At 39.2% G+C, this 19273-nt stretch overlaps 1 protein-coding gene across 1 annotated transcript in view; it reads right to left on the bottom strand.

Moving 5' to 3' along the window:
* The window catches only part of COLEC10 (collectin subfamily member 10), a 34093-nt gene extending 17834 nt beyond the window's left edge, over positions 1–16259 (bottom strand). The window contains exon 1 of the mRNA XM_065895554.1: positions 16078–16259. Within this exon, the coding sequence (XP_065751626.1) occupies positions 16078–16225 (148 nt within the window). The 5' untranslated portion in view covers positions 16226–16259. The remainder of the gene's footprint in view (positions 1–16077) is intronic.
* Between the last annotated feature and the right edge of the window lie 3014 nt (positions 16260–19273).

Here is a 19273-nt window from a genome sequence, read left to right as displayed (position 1 = left end):
GTTATGATGAATGTGCGTGAAATAAGACCATTCTAAACAGTTAACGCTTTTCCTACCTTTTCCACATTTAACGTGTTCGCAAAACACTGTTTATTCCTGTTCACGGTAGGGATATGTTTACCAAAAAACCACGTTCATCTTAGTCCATAGGAAAATTCATGTCTTTAAGGAGGAAAGCTGTCCCAGGGAGAATCTTACATGGAAGGTGACAGCTTTTAACCAAGGTGAAATTTTCAAGGGGCTCAGCCTTCAGAACCATTAAGTCTATTCAAACTGAATGAGTGACAGGACTGTCATTCAAGTTTCCTCCAGAAGCTTGGTGCAATGAACTGGAGTTTTATAGTCTGTTATGGGCTGAATTGTATCTTCTCCCCCAAATCCATATGTTGAAGCCCTACCCCAGCACTTCAGAACGGAACTATATTTGGAGATAAGGCCTTTAAATAGGTGGTTAAGTTAAATTGTGGCTTTTAGGGCAGTTTTAATCCAATCTGACTGGTGTCCTTACGTGAAGAGGAAGTTTGGACACACAAAGGAACATGAGGGATGCGTGCACACACCCCTGAAAAGGCCATGTAAGGACACAGTGAGAAGACAGCCAACTGCAAGCCAAGGAGAGAGGTCTTGGCTAAGAGAGACCAAATCTGCCAACTCTTTGACCTTGGACTTCCAGTCTCCAGAACTGTAAGACAATAAACTTCTGTTGTTTAAGCCCCCCAGTTTGTGATATTTTGTTATGGCAGCCCTAGCAAATGGAATCATAGTCACAGAGATCTAGGTGCAAATCCTAAATCTCCACTTAACAGCTCTTTAACCTTATCCTAAATAATTATCCCCTCTGCTTCAATTTTCTACCCTGGAAAATTAAGATAGTTACAGGTGTCTCATGGAGTTACTGTAATATTAAATAATACTATGGATGGCAAAATTTATAGAAGAGTCCCTTGCACTGAGGGGACTCATTAATCCACAAAATCTGTAACTTTCACCTACCTCCTACCAGGGAGCTTCTACCTGTGCTTCTGGTAACGGCCCCACAACTTGCCATAGGAAACAATACTAGCTTATTCTCAATCCACGTAGTTTGAACCTTCTCCACAGTAACTGGTTCAGCAGTGGACATGTGGCCCAATGAGAGCCAACAAATTTCAATTGGTAGATAAGTCTCCTCAATAACTCAGACAGTTATGAATTTCGAGACAGAGACTTGCTCTTTCTGCAGGGGTTGCAGAGAGGATAGACTATTAATGAAGTATCTGAATCTATTTTAGCACCACAAAATAAGACCCTTCTTTAAAATGAAGTCATTATAGGGGAAAAGAGAACCAAGGTGTTTTTGATTCTGAACACATCACTTGAGCCTGGATATAGCTCTGCCTGAAACCCTCCCTGTTACATGAGTCTATAAATTCCTCTTCTCTCTTTTGTTTGTTTGTATGATTAACCAGTTTAAGTTGGATTTGGTTTTGTTTCTTTCACTTGCAAACACAAGTTTCCTTACTATTATAACTACTAGACACTGATCAGGATCTTCTCATGAGGAGATCAAAACTTCAGGAGAGAATGGGCAAGTAAACATAATTACTGTGATAGATGCTGGAAGAGGGAAGAGTAGCAGTTATGGGAACATAAAGGAGAAAACATCTAACTCTGCCTGCTCACACCTAAAACTCTCCTCTATTCTTTCTCCAGAAGAAGTAAACGAGATCCCTTTCATTGGGCTCCACCAGAATAAACTATATCTCAAGGTAAGTGCAGAAGAAAATAACCTAAAATACAAATTTGTCAATATATTAGGGCAGGTTGATACTAAAACGTTCTCATCAATAAAATTCATGTGGATTTTTATCTTTTGTCCAATTCCATGCACCCTGTAGGTCCAGCTAATGTGTCACCTCCTCTACCCAAAAGTCTTCTCAGCATCTGCCCCCATCTCCCTCTTTAGCAGTCTGGATTAATCTCATTCTCTGAAGGTAATTCCCCTCAGACTTCATAGCCTCCTCCACATTGTGTCACAGATGATGGGACGCATTGGGGATGATATATTATTTTCTTTGTATGCCTAGTACTTGGCACAGGGTTTCAGATGCAATAGGTGCTTTCTCAATAAAGGTTTCAAAGTAAAAGGAATAACATTCTTAAAAACAAGATGGATGAATGTGAGGTTAATGAAAATACGGTCAAATTAATTACTAATTGATTGAAATGTCATTCTTAATAATGGCTGATTAATGAATTGACTTCAGCCTGCTGGGGGGTCTATGGGAAAGGCTTATAATCTAGTAAGGCAGCCCAGGCAAATACAGACAGTCCCTGATTTACGATGGTTTGACGTACCAATTTTTTGACTTTACAGTGATGCAAAAGTGATATGCGTTCAGTAGAAACTGTACTTCAACTTTTGAATTTTGCCCTTTTCCTAGGCTAGCAATATGCAATATGATACTTTCTCTTGAGGCTGGGTGGTGGCAGTGAGCTGCAGTTCCCAGTCAGTCATGCAATCATGAGGGTAAACAATCAATACACTGACAACCATCTGTACCCAGACAACCGTTCTGTTTTTCACTTTCAGTACAGTAGTTAATAAATTACATGCGACATCCAACACTTTATTTTTAAAAAGATAATTTTGCCCAACTGTAGGCTAATGTAGGTGTTCTGAGCATGTCTAAGGCAGGCTAGGCTAAGCTATGGTGTTCCCTAGGTTAGGTGTATTAAATGCACTTTCAACTATGATATTTTCCACTTAGGAAGCGTTTATCAAGATGCAACTGCATTGTAAGTTGAGTAAGATCTGCACACCAATATCTGTCTCTACTGTTCCCTCCACTTCATATTTTTGTTTCCTCTTCTGATTTACCCATCTTCCAGTATCACTGCCATGCTCCAATCCCCCAGGCTCTGCCCCAGGCTCCAATCCCCCAGGCTCCAATGCCCCAGGCTCCAATCCCCCCGGGCTCCAATGCCCCAGGCTCAACACCCAAACTGGCTTTGACCCTTTCCTCCTTCCTAACTCCCACCTTGATTCTTATTTTTTCTCACGTCCATCCTTTCTTTTTCCTTCCATCTCTACTGCCACTGTTTTACCTCTTCCTGTCCTTGTACACTAACCCGTGTTCCTTGCAGGTGAGCCCTAAATGGTCTTCATGGTGTTTTTATTCACTGGTGGTTCCAAGGGCCTAGAATCGTGTCTGTTGTATACATAGTTGTTGAAATCCTGGTTTCTTTGGATCTGAACTTCACTTTTTCAAACCACCTTGCAAACTAATCTGTATAAAATCACATTTTCATTATAAAACTGCCCCATTCAAAACATTTCAGCAGTTCCTCTGTGTTTCTAGGCCAAGTCCAAACTAATTAGTCTAGTGTTTGGACTTTCACAGACTGGTATCAATGGAACTTTCTGGCATTATTTTCTGACATTGACCTGCATAACTTTCTATTCCTGCCCGACTTGTCTATTCATTGTTCATTAAAATGTCTTTCAATGTTTGCTCCCATTGAAAGGCACATGGCTTTCTCTCTGTTTGAATTTCATCTCCTCAGGGGAAAAACTTATAAAATAAAAGACATATATGATCATTAGAGAAATTAAAAGTCTTTATATGACAAAAGATGCCACATAAATATATAAAGTTTATCAACAAAAATATGAGGAAAAAGTCAAACACTGACTTAAAAAAAATGATTAATATTTTTAATGTACAAAAAGTTTTTGCAAACTGCTTTGCTAAAAAAGACAACAAATGAAATTAAAAGGTAATCTAAAAATATAAACAGCAAATGATGGATAAGATGCCCAGACTCACTATTAGTCACAAAAAGATATACGTGTAAATGTCAATGTCATATTTTTCCATCATATTTAGTAATAATTATAAAAGATTAATGGCATCTGAAGTTGCCATAGCTACAGAAAGCACTCAGTCATTGCTTTTGGCAACATAAACTGCTACAACATTTCTGCAAAATAATCTGTCAATCATGATTAAAATAAAAAATCCACATACGCTACTTTACCTTAGCGAACCTATTTTATGGGACTTATCTGTAAGAACAAATGTATACATGAGAATGTTTGCTTGTAGTGGCAAAAAAAAAAAACATAAACAATCTGAAAGTTTATCATCATGAGACTGATGAAAATATGAGGAATACTGTGCAACTACTAAAAATAATGAGGAAGATCTCTGAATAAGGAGTGAGCTCCAGGCTATATTATGTAAGGAATGCCTCTTAGAGAGTCATATGCATATGATCCCATTTAGAAGAAAGAACAAATGAACAGAACAAATATAGAGAAAAGTGTTAATAACAAGCTATTAATGATGGTTACAGGAGAGATTTGGATCTGTAAAGGGCAGCGTCACAGTGAAAAGAGAGATTAGCTTTTTCTTTATATATCCTTATTTTGTACACATTTATACACGCTATGCGTTACGACAAGCCTGAATTACTCTTATGATTTAAAAAATAAATCATAAATAATATAAAAGAACTGTGGCCCTTTTCTCCTTTTATAAATCATACCAATGAGTTGTGTCTCAAATTAAATTCTAAATTATATGAATTTACTGGTAGAATTATTTCCTTGGTAATTCACCATCTGGCTCCTTGTTACTACTTTCTAATTGCTGCCTTGAAGTATTATTTAAAAATGCATTGTTACTTAACTTCAGAATGTAAGTTCCTTGTGATAAGGGCAGACATTCTACACTTTGTTCTCAAGAGCTGTTCAAACTTCACAATGTGCTCACTCATTCATTCCTTGGTCAAATATTTACTGAATTTCTACCACCTACCAAGTTCTGTGCTGGATCCTAGGGATACAGCATTAGCTTGGACAAGACATGACCTAAGCTGAAAAGTTTGGTGGGAAGGAGGCACCAAGCAAGGTCTTGTAAATGTCATGAATGTTCTGAAAGGGAAATTACTGCCTGTTTTGTTGGCTTCTAACAAGGTGAGCCTTTGGAAAGATCAATGATGTAGGGGTAAGGAGACTAGGCTTTTACTCATCTCTACTGCTGTCTCCTCAGATGACAAGATTACATATCAAATAAGAAAATAAAATGGAAGTGCTTTTTCAATATTAATATGCTAAACAAATGCAAGGAAATACAAAATGTAAGGAGATATGTATATTGTGACTAATTTATCACAATAATAATAATATCAACGTCAATAATGATAACATCTAATGTTTATTGGGTGCTTAATATGGCCCTAGCTGGGCTGTTAATATGCATGGCATGTTGTCAGCCAATCCATTTACTGTGCCCCATCCATTCCAGGGACCCATAAACTTCATTCGCCCTTCACCGCACTCCTGTGTAACCTAGCAAAGAAAAGTGAGAATTTCAAGAATCCTGCAATCCTTCCTACTTGAATTACAAAGGACCCACTCTTTGTTTTCAGGCTTGTTTTGTTTAAAAAGAATTCCTACTTGGAACCTGCAAGTCTTTTGCAGTCACTGCATGTCCGAGTAACAGGGCGGAAAAAAACAAAAAATAAAACACAACTAACATTATCCTTAATGAAAAATACAACATTAAGTTATGTGGGGCAGGTTTTCTTCTGCCTGAACATATCATTCATTATTCAAATGCATTCACAGCCAAGTCAGCAGAAACAAATGCAAGGAGGAGGTATCCCATCCATCTAGGACTGAGTGCTGTGTTTCTGCAATGCAATGCAGTGGTTAAGAACAGGGCATCTGGGATCAGGCACTCACTGGCTGTGAGATTTTGCAACTACTTCAATTCTTTCAGCCTCAGTTTCCTCATTAGTAGATCAGAAGAGTGAAATATCTTCCCCAGGGTGCCGTAAATACTTCCCCAGGGTGGAAGTAAAACAAATTTACTTCCCCAGGAGTAAATGTGATGATACATGTGAAGGGCCAAACGGTGCCTGGAATGCAGTAAGCACTCAGCAAATATTACATTATGCCAGTATCACCCAATCGGCCCCCAGAGTTTCTAGCCACTAGAAATTAGAGGGATACATATTTTGTAATAACCTATAAGGGAAAAGAATCTGAAAAAAATATGTATATCTTGGATATATATACACACATATATATGCATATATATGTATACCTGAAACTAACACAACATTGTAAATGAACTATATACTTCAATTAAAAAAACAATAAAATAAAGAGAATGAGAAACCCCCCTCAAAAAAAAAAAAAAAAAAAAGAAATTAGAGGGATTAAAAAAAAGAGGCCAAGGGGAAGCGATGCATCTTTTTTTTTTTTTTTTTTTTTTTATGCGTTACGCGGGCCTCTCACTGTCGTGGCCTCTCCCGTTGCGGAGGACAGGCTCCGGACACGCAGGCCCAGCGGCCATGGCTCACGGGCCCAGCCGCTCCGCGGCATGTGGGATCTTCCCAGACCGGGGCACGAACCCGTGTCCCCTGCATCGGCAGGCGGACTCTCAACCACTGCGCCACCAGGGAAGCCCAGCGATGCATCTTTTTAACTCACACCTTGGCTGTGCGGCTCTCCCACGCCCTGGCTGATATATATTTCTGCTTCCAGAGATTTGTGCTTCTGGCATTGAAATGTTCACAATACTCTATAGATGTGACATACAATATTCTGTCTAAATTTTCTTTCAGTACAAAGTGGGGCAGAAACAAATTTAAAGAAAAAGAGTAGTGTTGTTATTAAGTGTAAGTCGTAACTGCTATTATATAAACGAATATCCTGGTCCATGTATATCCCAACTATCTGTGAGAAAGGCAGTCCTCCCTGCTATCACTAAATAAGACAAAATATAAAAACTAAGAGTCGAGGCTACAGGTCATGTGATTAGCTTTTATTAAGGAAAAATGCCTAAAAAGTATTTATGATGTGTCTATTTTCAACTGCCTATTGGACTTTTCCATCTGGATGTTCATAGGTGGCTCAAACACAGTTTGGAACTCATTATAATCTGCCATTTTGCTTCTGAAATCTCTCTAATACACCCTCTCCCGACAGCCTTAATGCATCCCTTGTTTTTAATTCATGTTCCACCAGGAGCTTCTCACACCCTTCAGTCTATCATCACCCCTTCCAAGAGATTTATCTGCCTGAAAAACAAATTTAATTACATCATTCTCCTACTCAAAAACTTCCATTGGCTACTCTGTTTTAAACGATCATGTGGCTGCTCAGACCTGATAAATACAACTTCTACAGAATAGCTATGAAACCTGGAAAAACAAAAAAGAAAGAAAGAAAGAAAGAAAGACAGAGAAAGAAGAAAAAAGAAAACCCAAGGTACAATGAAGATTAGGTTAACAAAGCATAATGAAGCATATGAATATTTACATAGAAGCCACTGGAGCTGGGATAGGGAAAATAATTCTGTCTTCTACCTTATTAAAAGATCCATCCTATTTAGCTAAAAGGAGGTAGAACGAAACTTAGTTCCTCTTCCACTGGACACCCCTGCTCCAAGACGAGGTCTCTACTGACAAGAAAGTTGAGTCAGTAACTTTGCTACATGAGTGATGTTTTTTGACACGGCAGAGTACTGCGCCCTAACCTCATTCCAAAAGGTAAGACAGAGAGGGATACAGGAGGACAGGCAGTGGAATGATGCATTTTGGTAGTTTCAGTTCCCAGTAATAAAACTTTTTAGGAAGGCACAGGAACACCTTGGGAGCTGTGAATGCTGGACGTTGTAGTTTTGCATACGCTCATTTGCTCAGGGTTAAAATGTTAGTCAATCAGAAAGAGGGAGCAGGAAAAAGTTCCATGTTAGTATTGCTGGGCAACATTAAAATAATACCAACGTGGTATTGCTTTCCTTGATCATCAGGAGATGATAGACATAGATATAGATACAGATATTGTTGATTAAAAAATATGTACAACCTAAAAGTTGAGAGTTAGGTTTTATTTGGCAGACAAACTGAGGACTTCAAGCCCTGGAGGCAGCATCTCAGGTAACCCTGAGAAAACTGTTCCCGGGAGGGGAAGGGGGAGCTATGATATAGAGGAGTTTTGCAACAAAGGGCAGGTAGTCGGAACAAAAGATTACTATTTATGAAAGAAAACTAGATATCTCAAGTTTAGGAATTTAGTGCTTTTCTATGTATGGGAAGATGCAAGAGTCTGGGATCACAGAGATCATTCCTTTGATATGCACCTCAGCTCTCTGGGGCCAGTGCGTTTTCACACTTGAGTTTCCTCAGGGCTCACCGATGGGAGTGGCTGCAGTCTGATGGTTGCTGAATGGCAGGTATTCTTTCCTTCCTGTGTTCCCTCAGGGCTCACCAGCTGGCCTTTGGAGGTGGCTGCAATCTGTAATCGCTGATAACTGTGACATCCTTTGTTTACTGATATGACAGGCAATATTTTATTTCTCAGTATAGATATAGATACCTACGCATACGTTAATCAAAAATTGCCCATTTTAATAAAAATATAATGTCCCCTTAGGAGTACTCTAATCTAGGAAGGCAGGTCATAGCTCTTGCCTTTGTACGCTCTGGGTGAGCTTTATTTCAGTGTATTTGGTCTGTGCCTATGGGCTAGTACTGGCTTTTCCCCAAGATCATTGGTGGCATTGCCCAGCCTTGCTCTGCAAGTGCTAGGGCAACACTGATAAAACAGTTCCGGAGACGCTCCCTTGTGGTATATCGAAGTCTCCCAGTCTCTTTGGGGACTTTCATTTTGGTCTGGAGCACATTGTCACACTTGCTGCCAACGTCCCATTGGACATATGGGCCTCTTCCTTTTGGTTGTCCTGTCATTTGGTCACTCAGCATGTGGTCTGATGAGAGAGAGATGACATTGTCACAGCTACTGGCTCTGAATATCAAAATCTTTTTCTAAATATTTGTTCATCTCAGGCCAGGCAGAACAACACCATGTAAAGTATTTTTGACTGCAACCAGTATTGTAATGTCTTACACATACACACATCCCTGGGTGATATGTTACATAAATGACCTTCAGAGGGGTCACAAACAAGAGTACTGTGCTTTAGTTTCCTTCTCTTTAAATAGGGATAATGATTCCTATAATACGTCAGCGGAGCTAAAGCGAAATAATGGATAAACCCTTTGTAAATTTTAAAGACTCGTATTTATGTGATCGATTTCACAGATACAGGTATGGTCAAGAGACCTGAAAGGATGCTTCCAGAGTTTTCAAAGCAAGAACAATCACGATAAACAATTTGAAAACAATTAAACTATTCAGATGCTACTTGACTTGAGTCTCTGAGTGTCAGATTGTAACTGCATATACTTATAATTCTTTTATCAAAGAGCAGAGGAAGCTGTGAAATATAACTGAAAGAATTTTGGAAAATTATAGAATATTACAGATCATATAGCAGTGTGAAAACCCGACAGACTGGTTATCAGTTGGAATACCCTGAAAAGATGTGGAGAGGCCAAATAAAACCATTTCTAACAGAATTAGAAAGTTTCCAGAAGTAGTATTTCATAAACACAAATAGAAAGAGACACCTAAGTTGTATCTGGCCTACACATATGGCTAATGACCTAAGACCAACAGAACTGCCTACCTAGGGTACAGACAGCGGCTAAAGGAAAATATTCCTTAAGGGAAAAAGAGAAGAAGGAAACATGGAAAAATAATTCTCATTCTCCCTTGGGTTTTGCTAATCTGTGGTTTTCTAATATTTAAAGAGTCCTTAACAATGTGTCAGAGATGGTGCTAAATGCTTTATGCCTATGAGGTAGTCATACCATTACTAACCCATGTTACAGATAAAAGGACTGAGGCTTGGTTTTTTCTGTCTTAATTCATTTAATCCTACTGGGTGTATTTACACTATTATTATTCTATTTAATTGATAAGAAGCCCCAGGCTCAACTGGAGAACTACAGAAAGAAAGCGCCATTAGTGAAGAGGAAGGGTGGCCTCAAGTCTGTGAGCGTCTGATGAATAAAAGTTGACTTTGCAGTGAGACTAAAATAGGTAGGAAATGGCAGCAAGGAGCAGAAGGTGGTGCATTTCCCTGGTAGATTTCTGTTTGTAGAACCAAGGTTACAACCTATGAGCCTTTGTTTAGGGATGTGGGAGAGAAGACTTATGGTGACTAGTAACAGCAATGGAAGCTAATGAAAGAAAATGATAGCTGAGCTATACGCTAAACGTGTCTTAATTTTCAAATTAAGCTTTTGAGATTGGCCATAAAATTGTCTCCATTTAAAAAATGAGGACACTGAGACTTAAGATCACATCGGTAGGTAAGTGGCAGAGCTCAAATTCAAAACCATATATTCTGTCTCCAAAGCCCATCATCTTTACCAACATGCAAGCACCTATTACTACAGTTCCTAGTAACGACTGATATATAGCCAAATTATTATGTAAGTGAGTTGGGGGGAGAAATGGTATAGGTAAAGGATACAACTTTCTTAAATGAAACAAGCTAATTTTTTTTTTTGGTTATTACATCCTCACTCATCTTTGCCCACACTTTGATTGCCTGGACTTTTATCCCTCCCCTCCTGATCTAACCTTGAAATGTTTTCTTGGCATCTATTCAAAGGGAAAAAGAGGAGAAAAATTGGTTCAGAACATCCATCCACTGGAATATAAAGTTGAAAAAGCCAAGTCTCTTAAAATTTTGGTCTGACCTTATGCATAATATACATATTAAAACTCTTAATGAAAGAATCTGGTGAATTAATACAATTTTAAAAAAAGGTTTTGGGAAAATACCTACTTGCTTAACCTCTCTGATAAAGTCACCAGAAAGAAACCAGCAACTTAATTTGTACCAAGGTGACCCAGCTAAAACAGCTCTGTACCATGTTTATACATTGACCTCCTTTTCTAATGTTAATTTATAAAACCTAAGGAAGGATCATTTCATGCCTAATGAGGATGATAAAACCTGAGGACAATGGTAGAACACGGCGGAATGGAACAATGACTGGCTTGGGAATCTGGAAGAGGAGTTTTAGCTCTGCCACCAATGAACAGCTGTGTGAACTAGAACACGTGATTTTAGCTCTCTGGGCTTCAGTTTTCACAAATGTAAATATAACTGGTGTTAAACCAAATAAACTCTGAAGTTACTTTACACATAGTGAGACTTCTGATTGGAGTGTGAAAGTGACCCAGATATTGCTGGGCATACTTGCCATCTCTTTGGAGGCTTGAGAACACTTCTGGGAAATAACTCAAGTGTGTCAATTGCTGGGATCCAGAGCCATGTTCAGCAAAAATACTGGCCAGATTGAAGTCCATTTCCTAGAGGTAAGGGGTTTTCTGGGAAAGAAACTATCCTGTAAGACAGAGGTTTACATCCTGGCAAAGCCACATGTACCTCGTAGTGTCTGGCACTCAGATGTGGGCCACAGGGACCAATAGGAGCTTTAAGCAAAAACTAAAGTAGCTGTTTCATCCTGCCCTGTAAAATCCTGTGATGCAGTCAACACTGCTTAGGGGCCCCTCCGGCTGATGAGACGGTTTAGCATCCTGAATGGAGCATGAAGTCCAACTAGAATTGAATCAGGTTCCAACCCGCCACCTTCCAGCTGTGTGGCCTTAGGCTAGTGACTTAATAGTTCTGAACCTCGGTTTCCTCATCTGTCAGATGAGAATTAAAATGTCTTCTTTCTCAAAGTCTATTGAGATAGTTCAACTTAAAAATGGCTGGATAGCACTCACGCAGTACCGGGTCAATGGCATCTATTCAATGTGTTAGTATTACTGCTGCCACCACCATGATTGAGGCTGTCCTTAGAGTCATGCTGAAGGGGAGAGAGCCTTTCTTGGCCCCATGAGTTCATCACAGGCCAGTTGTGTGGAGTCAAGATGGTTACTTGTAGGAGTTGCAGTGCCCTCAGAAGCAAAGGAAAGCCTTCCTTACTGAGTGAAGTGGCACTGAGTTAGTGGCCAGGCCAGGTTGAGACAGGGGTACCAGGGAAGTGGTGGTACGGCTGTGCTTACAGAAAACTAGTGGCCACTGGTGGGAAAGTTCTTTGACCACTGAAGTGGTACAATGACAGTGTCTCCCAAGACCAGTTGTTTTCTTGGAAGCATTGCAACACATTTTGGGGAACTGCAAGACATCCTTGGAAAGTATTTTCAAGGAACGGTCAGGGGATCTTGGAAAATTTGGGTTTGTTTATTTCATCAAAAGTATTTATTGAGCAATTGCTATGTGTCAGGAACTCTTCTAGACAGCAGGAAAACACACTCAGCAAGATGAACAGGGTCCCTGCTTTCATCAAGCTTGTATTCTAGGACTGACTGTAGATATATAAAAACACAAGGGATTTTTCATTTGGTCGTAAGTCTGTGAAAATAACAACAAAATGTCTTGGGCACTATGACAGAGAGTGAAGGGGGTCTTCAGGCAGGGTCCCACTGTGCAAATGGCATTTGAGCTAAAACAAGAATGAGAAGAAGGAACTCTCCTTGGGAAGATCTGGGGCAAGTTTGGGTCAGACAGAGGGAACATCAAGTGCAAAAATCCTGGGTCGGGAATGGGAGACAAAGCAAGGATGCCTGAAGCAAACTACAAGTGGACAAGTAGTTTGAGGTGGGAGAAGTTGGGAGAATCCAGATGGATCGCAAAGGAGCTTTAAGACCACATACACCCAAATTTCATTGAAAGAAAAACCTCCTAAAACAAAACCCAAAATAAGCAATAGGGTGAAATATCATTAATTTCCAAACAAACGAATGAAGTGATGGAGTTCATTATCAAGGAGGAGGCACGTCATCACTTTCAGCATGTTTTAGGGTCCAGTACAATGTTGGGCTGTGAGCTTGCATAAATTCCATGTTCTGAGGCAGAGTTCTATCCATTTATCAAAAAGGGGTCAGTGGGCTGTATTTTCAAACATGATTCTAATAGACTCTAGTAGATGTCATGGAATGACGGTGGACACAGAGGCAGAAGGCCAGGGGTCAAGTTCAAATTGCATGACTGTGCAACATCTACATGGAAGACCTTGGGACCTCCACTTGGCCTCATAGAGACTGTTTCCTTATCTTTAAGGTCAAAGTAATTGCTACCACGTTGAAAAATTGTGAAACTTAAACAAGATAATATATTTGAAAGTTCCTTGGAAACTGTGAAGCATCACCCAAATATTTCTTATTGGTTTTACATTTCTTTTTAATAGTTCTTGTTAAAATTTCTTGTCATTGCTGTTTTCAAGTAAAACCACTAGAGGTCAGACTTTCACACAAATTGTTTAAGGAAACCACCAACGTGGGGGAAAAAAGAAGGGAACATTTTCCTACTAAGCAGCATATAATAGTAAGTTTAAGGCATAGAAAGAAAAATAAAAATGGCTTTCAACGAAGAATTTTTTATAACTAGAGCAATACTCATTCTCAAAATGACTCCTCAACAGACTTAGACAAATAGGAAGGAGAAGGAAAGAGAAATAGAATCTGTTAAGTCTCTATTCATAATGTCTACCCAGCTTAAAGTTCACTTTGATTAGCCGATGTTATTCTTAAAAGAGGTCTGTGATGAAGCTCATTTTGCAAATAAAGAAACTGAAGCATAAACAGATGTAATACCATCCTGAAGATCAAGCAGGTTCAATCCAATGTCGTTTTTTTCCCACTAAGTCAAGCTTGGGAAGTAGTGCAATAAAAAATGGTGTGTCTGTCTTAGACAATATATTGTATGACAGAGTAGCATTAATGGTTTTCCATTTGCAACTCTATAGATTTTTATTAAATTCCAAGTCTCCCAAATGGATTTAGGGAAAACTCCTTTTATTGTTTGTTTCTCAGAGTATCTGGAAGTTTCTGCGCACAGTGCTGATGACTCCGGTGTTGAGATGATTAGCCGGGGAGAAAAATATAGACCAGCTTGCTCTTAAAAAAATATATTAAATAAAAGCAATAATCCAGTTCGTTAAAATGTTTGCTTAGCCATCAAGCTTTTTTTTTTTTTTGGTCATTTTGTAGAGATAAATATACAGATCCGCCTTATTCACGGGTCGGGAGGACTGTCACCGTGTTCATGACAGGATGAAGTAGAGCAGATGGCAGTTTATATCTTGAGAGAAGACAAAAAAAACATGCCTTGTGTTTTGGTGTATCCACAATGTCTAGCACAGGACATAGAGCAGAGGAAGGGCAGTGAGGAATAGGCTTTTGATGTTATGCATGTGGTACACATACAGGCAATTTGCAAGTTAAAAATGAGTTAACTGACCCCAAGAGTTTGCACTCTAACACCAGCTTTCAATGTAGGTACAAGTTCTAAGACAAGTTCTTCCTTAGCTTGAAACCTTTAGAATCCCACATGATGCCTGGGACTTAGCTGGTATTCAGTACGTTCCAGAATCTTGGAATCTTTTAAATAAAAAAGCCACTGAGAACCCACTTGATGCCAAGTCCCCAGGTTCTAGGGGAAGAAGAAATCATACCAAGTCCATAACTTAGCTCTGAAACCCGGAGCTCTAGAGGGCTTCGACCCAAGTCTTTCTTCCCCAGGAGCACTTGCTTCTTCATTCTGTCACATTTCTGCGTGTAATCATCTCATAATTTCTACACAGGCTCAGGAAGAGAGTTAAAGAGGTTTCCATTGTTTGAAACCTTACAGTTTCTAATGGGAAGGGAGAAGTTTTGTGTTATGTTAAAAAATGAGGGTTGGAAGGCTCATGGTGGACCCCACGCTGGTATCCAGCAAATATTAATTGCCCTCTGCTCTCCCTCCTAAATTATTTACGTCCCCATTGCTCATGACACTAATAGATACCATTTAATGCATCGCTTGTGCCTAAAACAGTGCTTAGAACTTAATAGGTATTCAATATATGCCGGCTGAGTTGGAATGAATAGAATTGTTGAATTGGACGATATTTTGGACATTATTTTAACAATTCTTTGTCCATTCTTCTTCCAGTTTGAAAGTTGCAGTTTCTCTGCAAGGAAAACTTCTTAACAGTTCTATTCTAAAATGGATTCTGCTATTTGAAGGGACAAAGTTTCAATTTTAATTTTTAGCATTTCCCATGAAACCCCAGGAATAACACAAAGTGTCCTCTATTCTATGAAAAGTCCAGTAATGGTTTTAAGTAAGTACTTTATTTCTAATTGAAACTTTGTTTTCCGAACATTTACCCTCACATTATTCATTTATTCACCCAAGAAATTATTTGGAAGCCCCAAGGCCGCATTGTTCTTCCCTGCATTTATTTTATGGCATCAAAGGTTAAAACTTGGATTGCAATCTTAGGAGGAAATTAATTCACTGATTAAGAAAAATGCACTTTAAGCAATACACATTTAAATAACTGACAAGCACGGGACAATGCTTTTCTTTTTTTTTTTAAAGACCCTTTTTTTCTACTTAAAATTTTAAGCAGATGCAATTCTTCCACCATCTAGCCTGGAGAAACACAGCATGAATTACTAATGAGGGAGCACCAATTTGTGCTGCAGTGACCACTTCCAGAACAAAAGGGTCAGAGCTGAAACCAGGAAAACAACAGCATTTTTTTACCAACCAGTTGCTGGAAGCGCATTTGGACCTTGGCTCTACTTGAAAAACAATGTTTGCAATATTCTATCATCCTTCAGCTGAAGGCACTTGGCCCTAAAACTCCACTTTCAAATAAAGAAATGTTCATTTCTATGCTACCTCCAATCCTTGATGAATATTTTCCTCTTCAGAAGCCCCTTAATTTATGAAATACATGAAAGAATTCATTTTTACTTTACTGAGCTTTGGTCTAGTAGCTTTACCAAAATCAGTCTGAGGAAGCAGTTGGAGTAAAAACAGCCCATGAACAGAGATGCTCTTAAGGAAAGGATTCCGGAAGGTTGATGTCTTGCTTGTGTATCTCCCCTGGAGCAGCACGGAAGATGGAACTTCCCCCTGCCCTGGGTGAATTCCAACACAGCCCTGCCCCAGCCTTCCAGCGCCTCCCCACGTTCTCTTACCTAACACCAAGGGAGATCTTAAAATAAGTAACAAGACATTGATTTTTCTAAAATAGAAGGAAAGTGAGAGAACTCTAAGGAAGGGAGTAGAGAAAGTCATTGGGGGCTAGAGTGGGGTTGAGGGATGAAGTAAGAGAGCTTACTTACTAGATATGAGCGTTTCATTTTTCTTTCCTCACCTTTGGGTCCTGGTGAAACTATGTGTGTGGCACAGACTTCAGTCGTAGGACGGCTATCAATGTCCAGACCCAGACTCTGAATTTGCAAAAGAAAGAGCAACAGAAGGATGAACTGATTCCTTCGAAGATGGGCTCCGAAGCCACCCATTGCTGTGGCTCTTCAAAAAAGGGCCGCCCAGAAGTGCCAAATGAACAGCTTTATTTTAAATAAAACCTTCTTCTTTGGGGAAGAAGGGGAAATATCTGGAACACACATTCCAAAAAGGGCTGTAAAAACAGGAAGGAAGGTTGTTTATTTTCTCAGTGTTCCAAATGAACCATACATTGTCCAGACTGTTTATTTTCAAGTGACAACAGTTTATTGAAAGTTATCTCTGAACTAAACACTCAAGTGTGCGGGTCAGCAGAAACATCTCAGAGAATAGAGGGGACAGAGATACCTTCAACTCAGTGCATGAATGGATAATTTAATACCCAAATTGCACTGAAATGTTGGGGTACCAGAAAGATGGAGCCAGAGATTTCTTGAATTACCTACATGTTATGCATGGCATTGAGCTTTTTCACAAGGAAATATTCATTACTTGCTGCTGGTAACAGTTGAACACTAACACTCCCAACTGATCTCCATGTGACCTTATTTCTTTCTTCTCTTGCTACAAAGAACTGTCTTGGGACTGAGCCCCAAAGGAAGGAACATCACTTCACTGCAAAGCAATTTCGCAAAAAGTATCAAGAATATTAAAAATGTTTATGGCCTTTGCCCTAGTAATTGGCCTTCTGGTACACTGTCTGAAAAAAATATTCTGAAATGTGGGCAAAGTTTTATTTAAAAGATGTGTCCAAAGGCGAAAGGACATCAGTTGCTTAATGATACGTTAATGGTTGGCAAGTCATCGTTAAGTACAAATGCATGAGAGTACGGCATGACAATTTTATTAAAATGGTGTTTTCAGCAAGTTTTTGATAAAATGGGGAGAAAAAACCTTGTGGTATCACATTTGTTAAAAAGCAGACCAGATATAGATACAGATGATGTAACTACAAATATACCCATATATACAGAGATAGAAATAGAGATCTCCTCTCTCTTTCTACATTTATCTGTTATCTGTCTATCTATCTACCTATCTATCTATCTATCTATCTATCCATCTAACTGTCAGCTTACCTATCTGTTCCATCAACCCCATGACCTGTATGAGTAGCCTAGACTTAGTAAGATTCTGAAAAACTAGAACCAGGTCATATAGCAGGGAGATTTCTTACCTTCTCCGTTCTTGAAGAGGCATGTTAACTAAGAGTTGGGCCAGAAGGGTTTTTGGACCTAGTTTCTTTGAAATTGGAAAAGAACCTTACATATTCTGATAAGAACTAATAAGGAATTATCCCTAAGAGATGTCATTTCAAATAATGGTCAATCTAAGAAATACAGGTAGATTTGTTTCTTATGGCTACTGTAACAAAGTATCACAAACTAAGTGGCTCAAACAACAAAAATTTGTTGTCTCACTATTCTGGAGGCTAGAAATCTGAGATCAAGGTATTGGCAAGGCCATGCCTCTTCTGAAGACACCAGGAAAGGATTTGTTCCAGGCCCATCTCATAGCCTCTGAGTGCCTTGGCTTGTGAAAGCATAACTCCAATCTTCAAGTAGAGTTCTCCCTGTGTGTGTGTCTCTGTGTCCAAATGTTTCCCTTTTTATAGACATACCATTTACAACGGATTAGGACTCACCTTAATGGTCTCATTTTAACTTGATTACCTGTTTAATAACCCTGTGTCTAAACAGTTACATTATGAGGTACTGGGGGTTAGAACTTCAACATATTTTTGCCTGGGGAGACTCAATTCAACCCATAACAACAGGCTTGTAGTATAACTAAACTGATCTTTTCATAAGCAATACAGGGAAAGGAACTGGCATTGACTGAACAGTCATTATGTGCAAGGATAGGTCTCTTAACTTGTTTATCTTATTTAAACCTTAAAATAGCCCTGTGGAATAGACAGTAATTCCCTCATTTTGCAGGCAAAGTACCCGAGGCTCAGAAAAGTTAAGCGGTTTTGCCAAGGTCACTGTGATGGTTGATTTTACTAGTCAACTTGACTGGATCGTGGGTGCCAGATACTTGGCTATACATTATTTCTGGGCACGTCTGTGAGGATGTTTCCAGATGAGATTAGCATTTGGACTGGTAAACTGAGTAAAGCAGGTTGGCCTCCCCAAAGTGAATGGGCCTCATCCAATCCTTTGTGGGCCTGAGTACAACAAAAAGACAGAGAGAGAAAGAACTTGCTCTCTGCCTGAGCACTTGCACTGGGACTGGCTTTTTCCTGCACTTGGACCGGAACTTACAGCATCATCTATCCTCGTTCTCAGGCCTTTGTACTGGGACTGGGATTTACACCATTGTCTCCCCTGATTCTCAAGGTCTTTGGGATTGGACTGAAGCTATGCCACTAGCTTTCCTGGGCCTTCAGCTTGCAGACTGTGGGACTTCTCATCCTCCATAATTATGTAAGCCAGTTCCTTATAATAAATTTTTCTCTTTCTGAAATAGATATATACAGATAGATAGAGATAGTGATAGAGAAAGAGATATATCCTGTTGGTTCTCTTTCTCTGGAGAACCCTGACTAATAGTCCCCCATTGAAAAGGGGACAAAAGAAATTCAAATACAAATTATGTCTAAAAATTCCTGCTTTTGATCTTGAAGAAGACAAATGTATATGGCTTGGTAAGTCACTGAATGTTGAGAGCAACAGCTAAACGGAAATTAAAAAAAAAATAACTCATATATTGTAATCATATAGTGCTTTCCTTTCTCATGGAGACTATGGTCTCCAGGATTAATTTTTTTCTCATCTGGCTTGGAAATATAGTTCCCTTTTTCCCTCACTGACAAATATGGGAGCTTTTAAGTAGGTGGATATTCAAAGTAGAGGACTTTCATAGACTAGAGAGGACTGCTCTACTTTTAGCTAGGATTTACCAAGAAATGTGATCTTAAAAAACACTTTTCAGTTTCAATCTGGGTGACAGGAAAAACACTATTGCCACTAAGAAACCCTGGTTGTGGAAAAAAATAATTTTGAAGGGAAAATAATGAGGCTGGGTGACTTTAAGGGTCAGGGAAATAACACGATGGAGATTACAGGCAGGCATTTTGGAATGCGGGTTTTGATTCTAGG

Source organism: Phocoena phocoena, chromosome 17 (genome assembly GCF_963924675.1).
Source record: "Phocoena phocoena chromosome 17, mPhoPho1.1, whole genome shotgun sequence".
Taxonomy (NCBI): Eukaryota; Metazoa; Chordata; class Mammalia; order Artiodactyla; family Phocoenidae; genus Phocoena; species Phocoena phocoena.
This window is presented reverse-complemented; position numbering and strand designations above follow the sequence as displayed.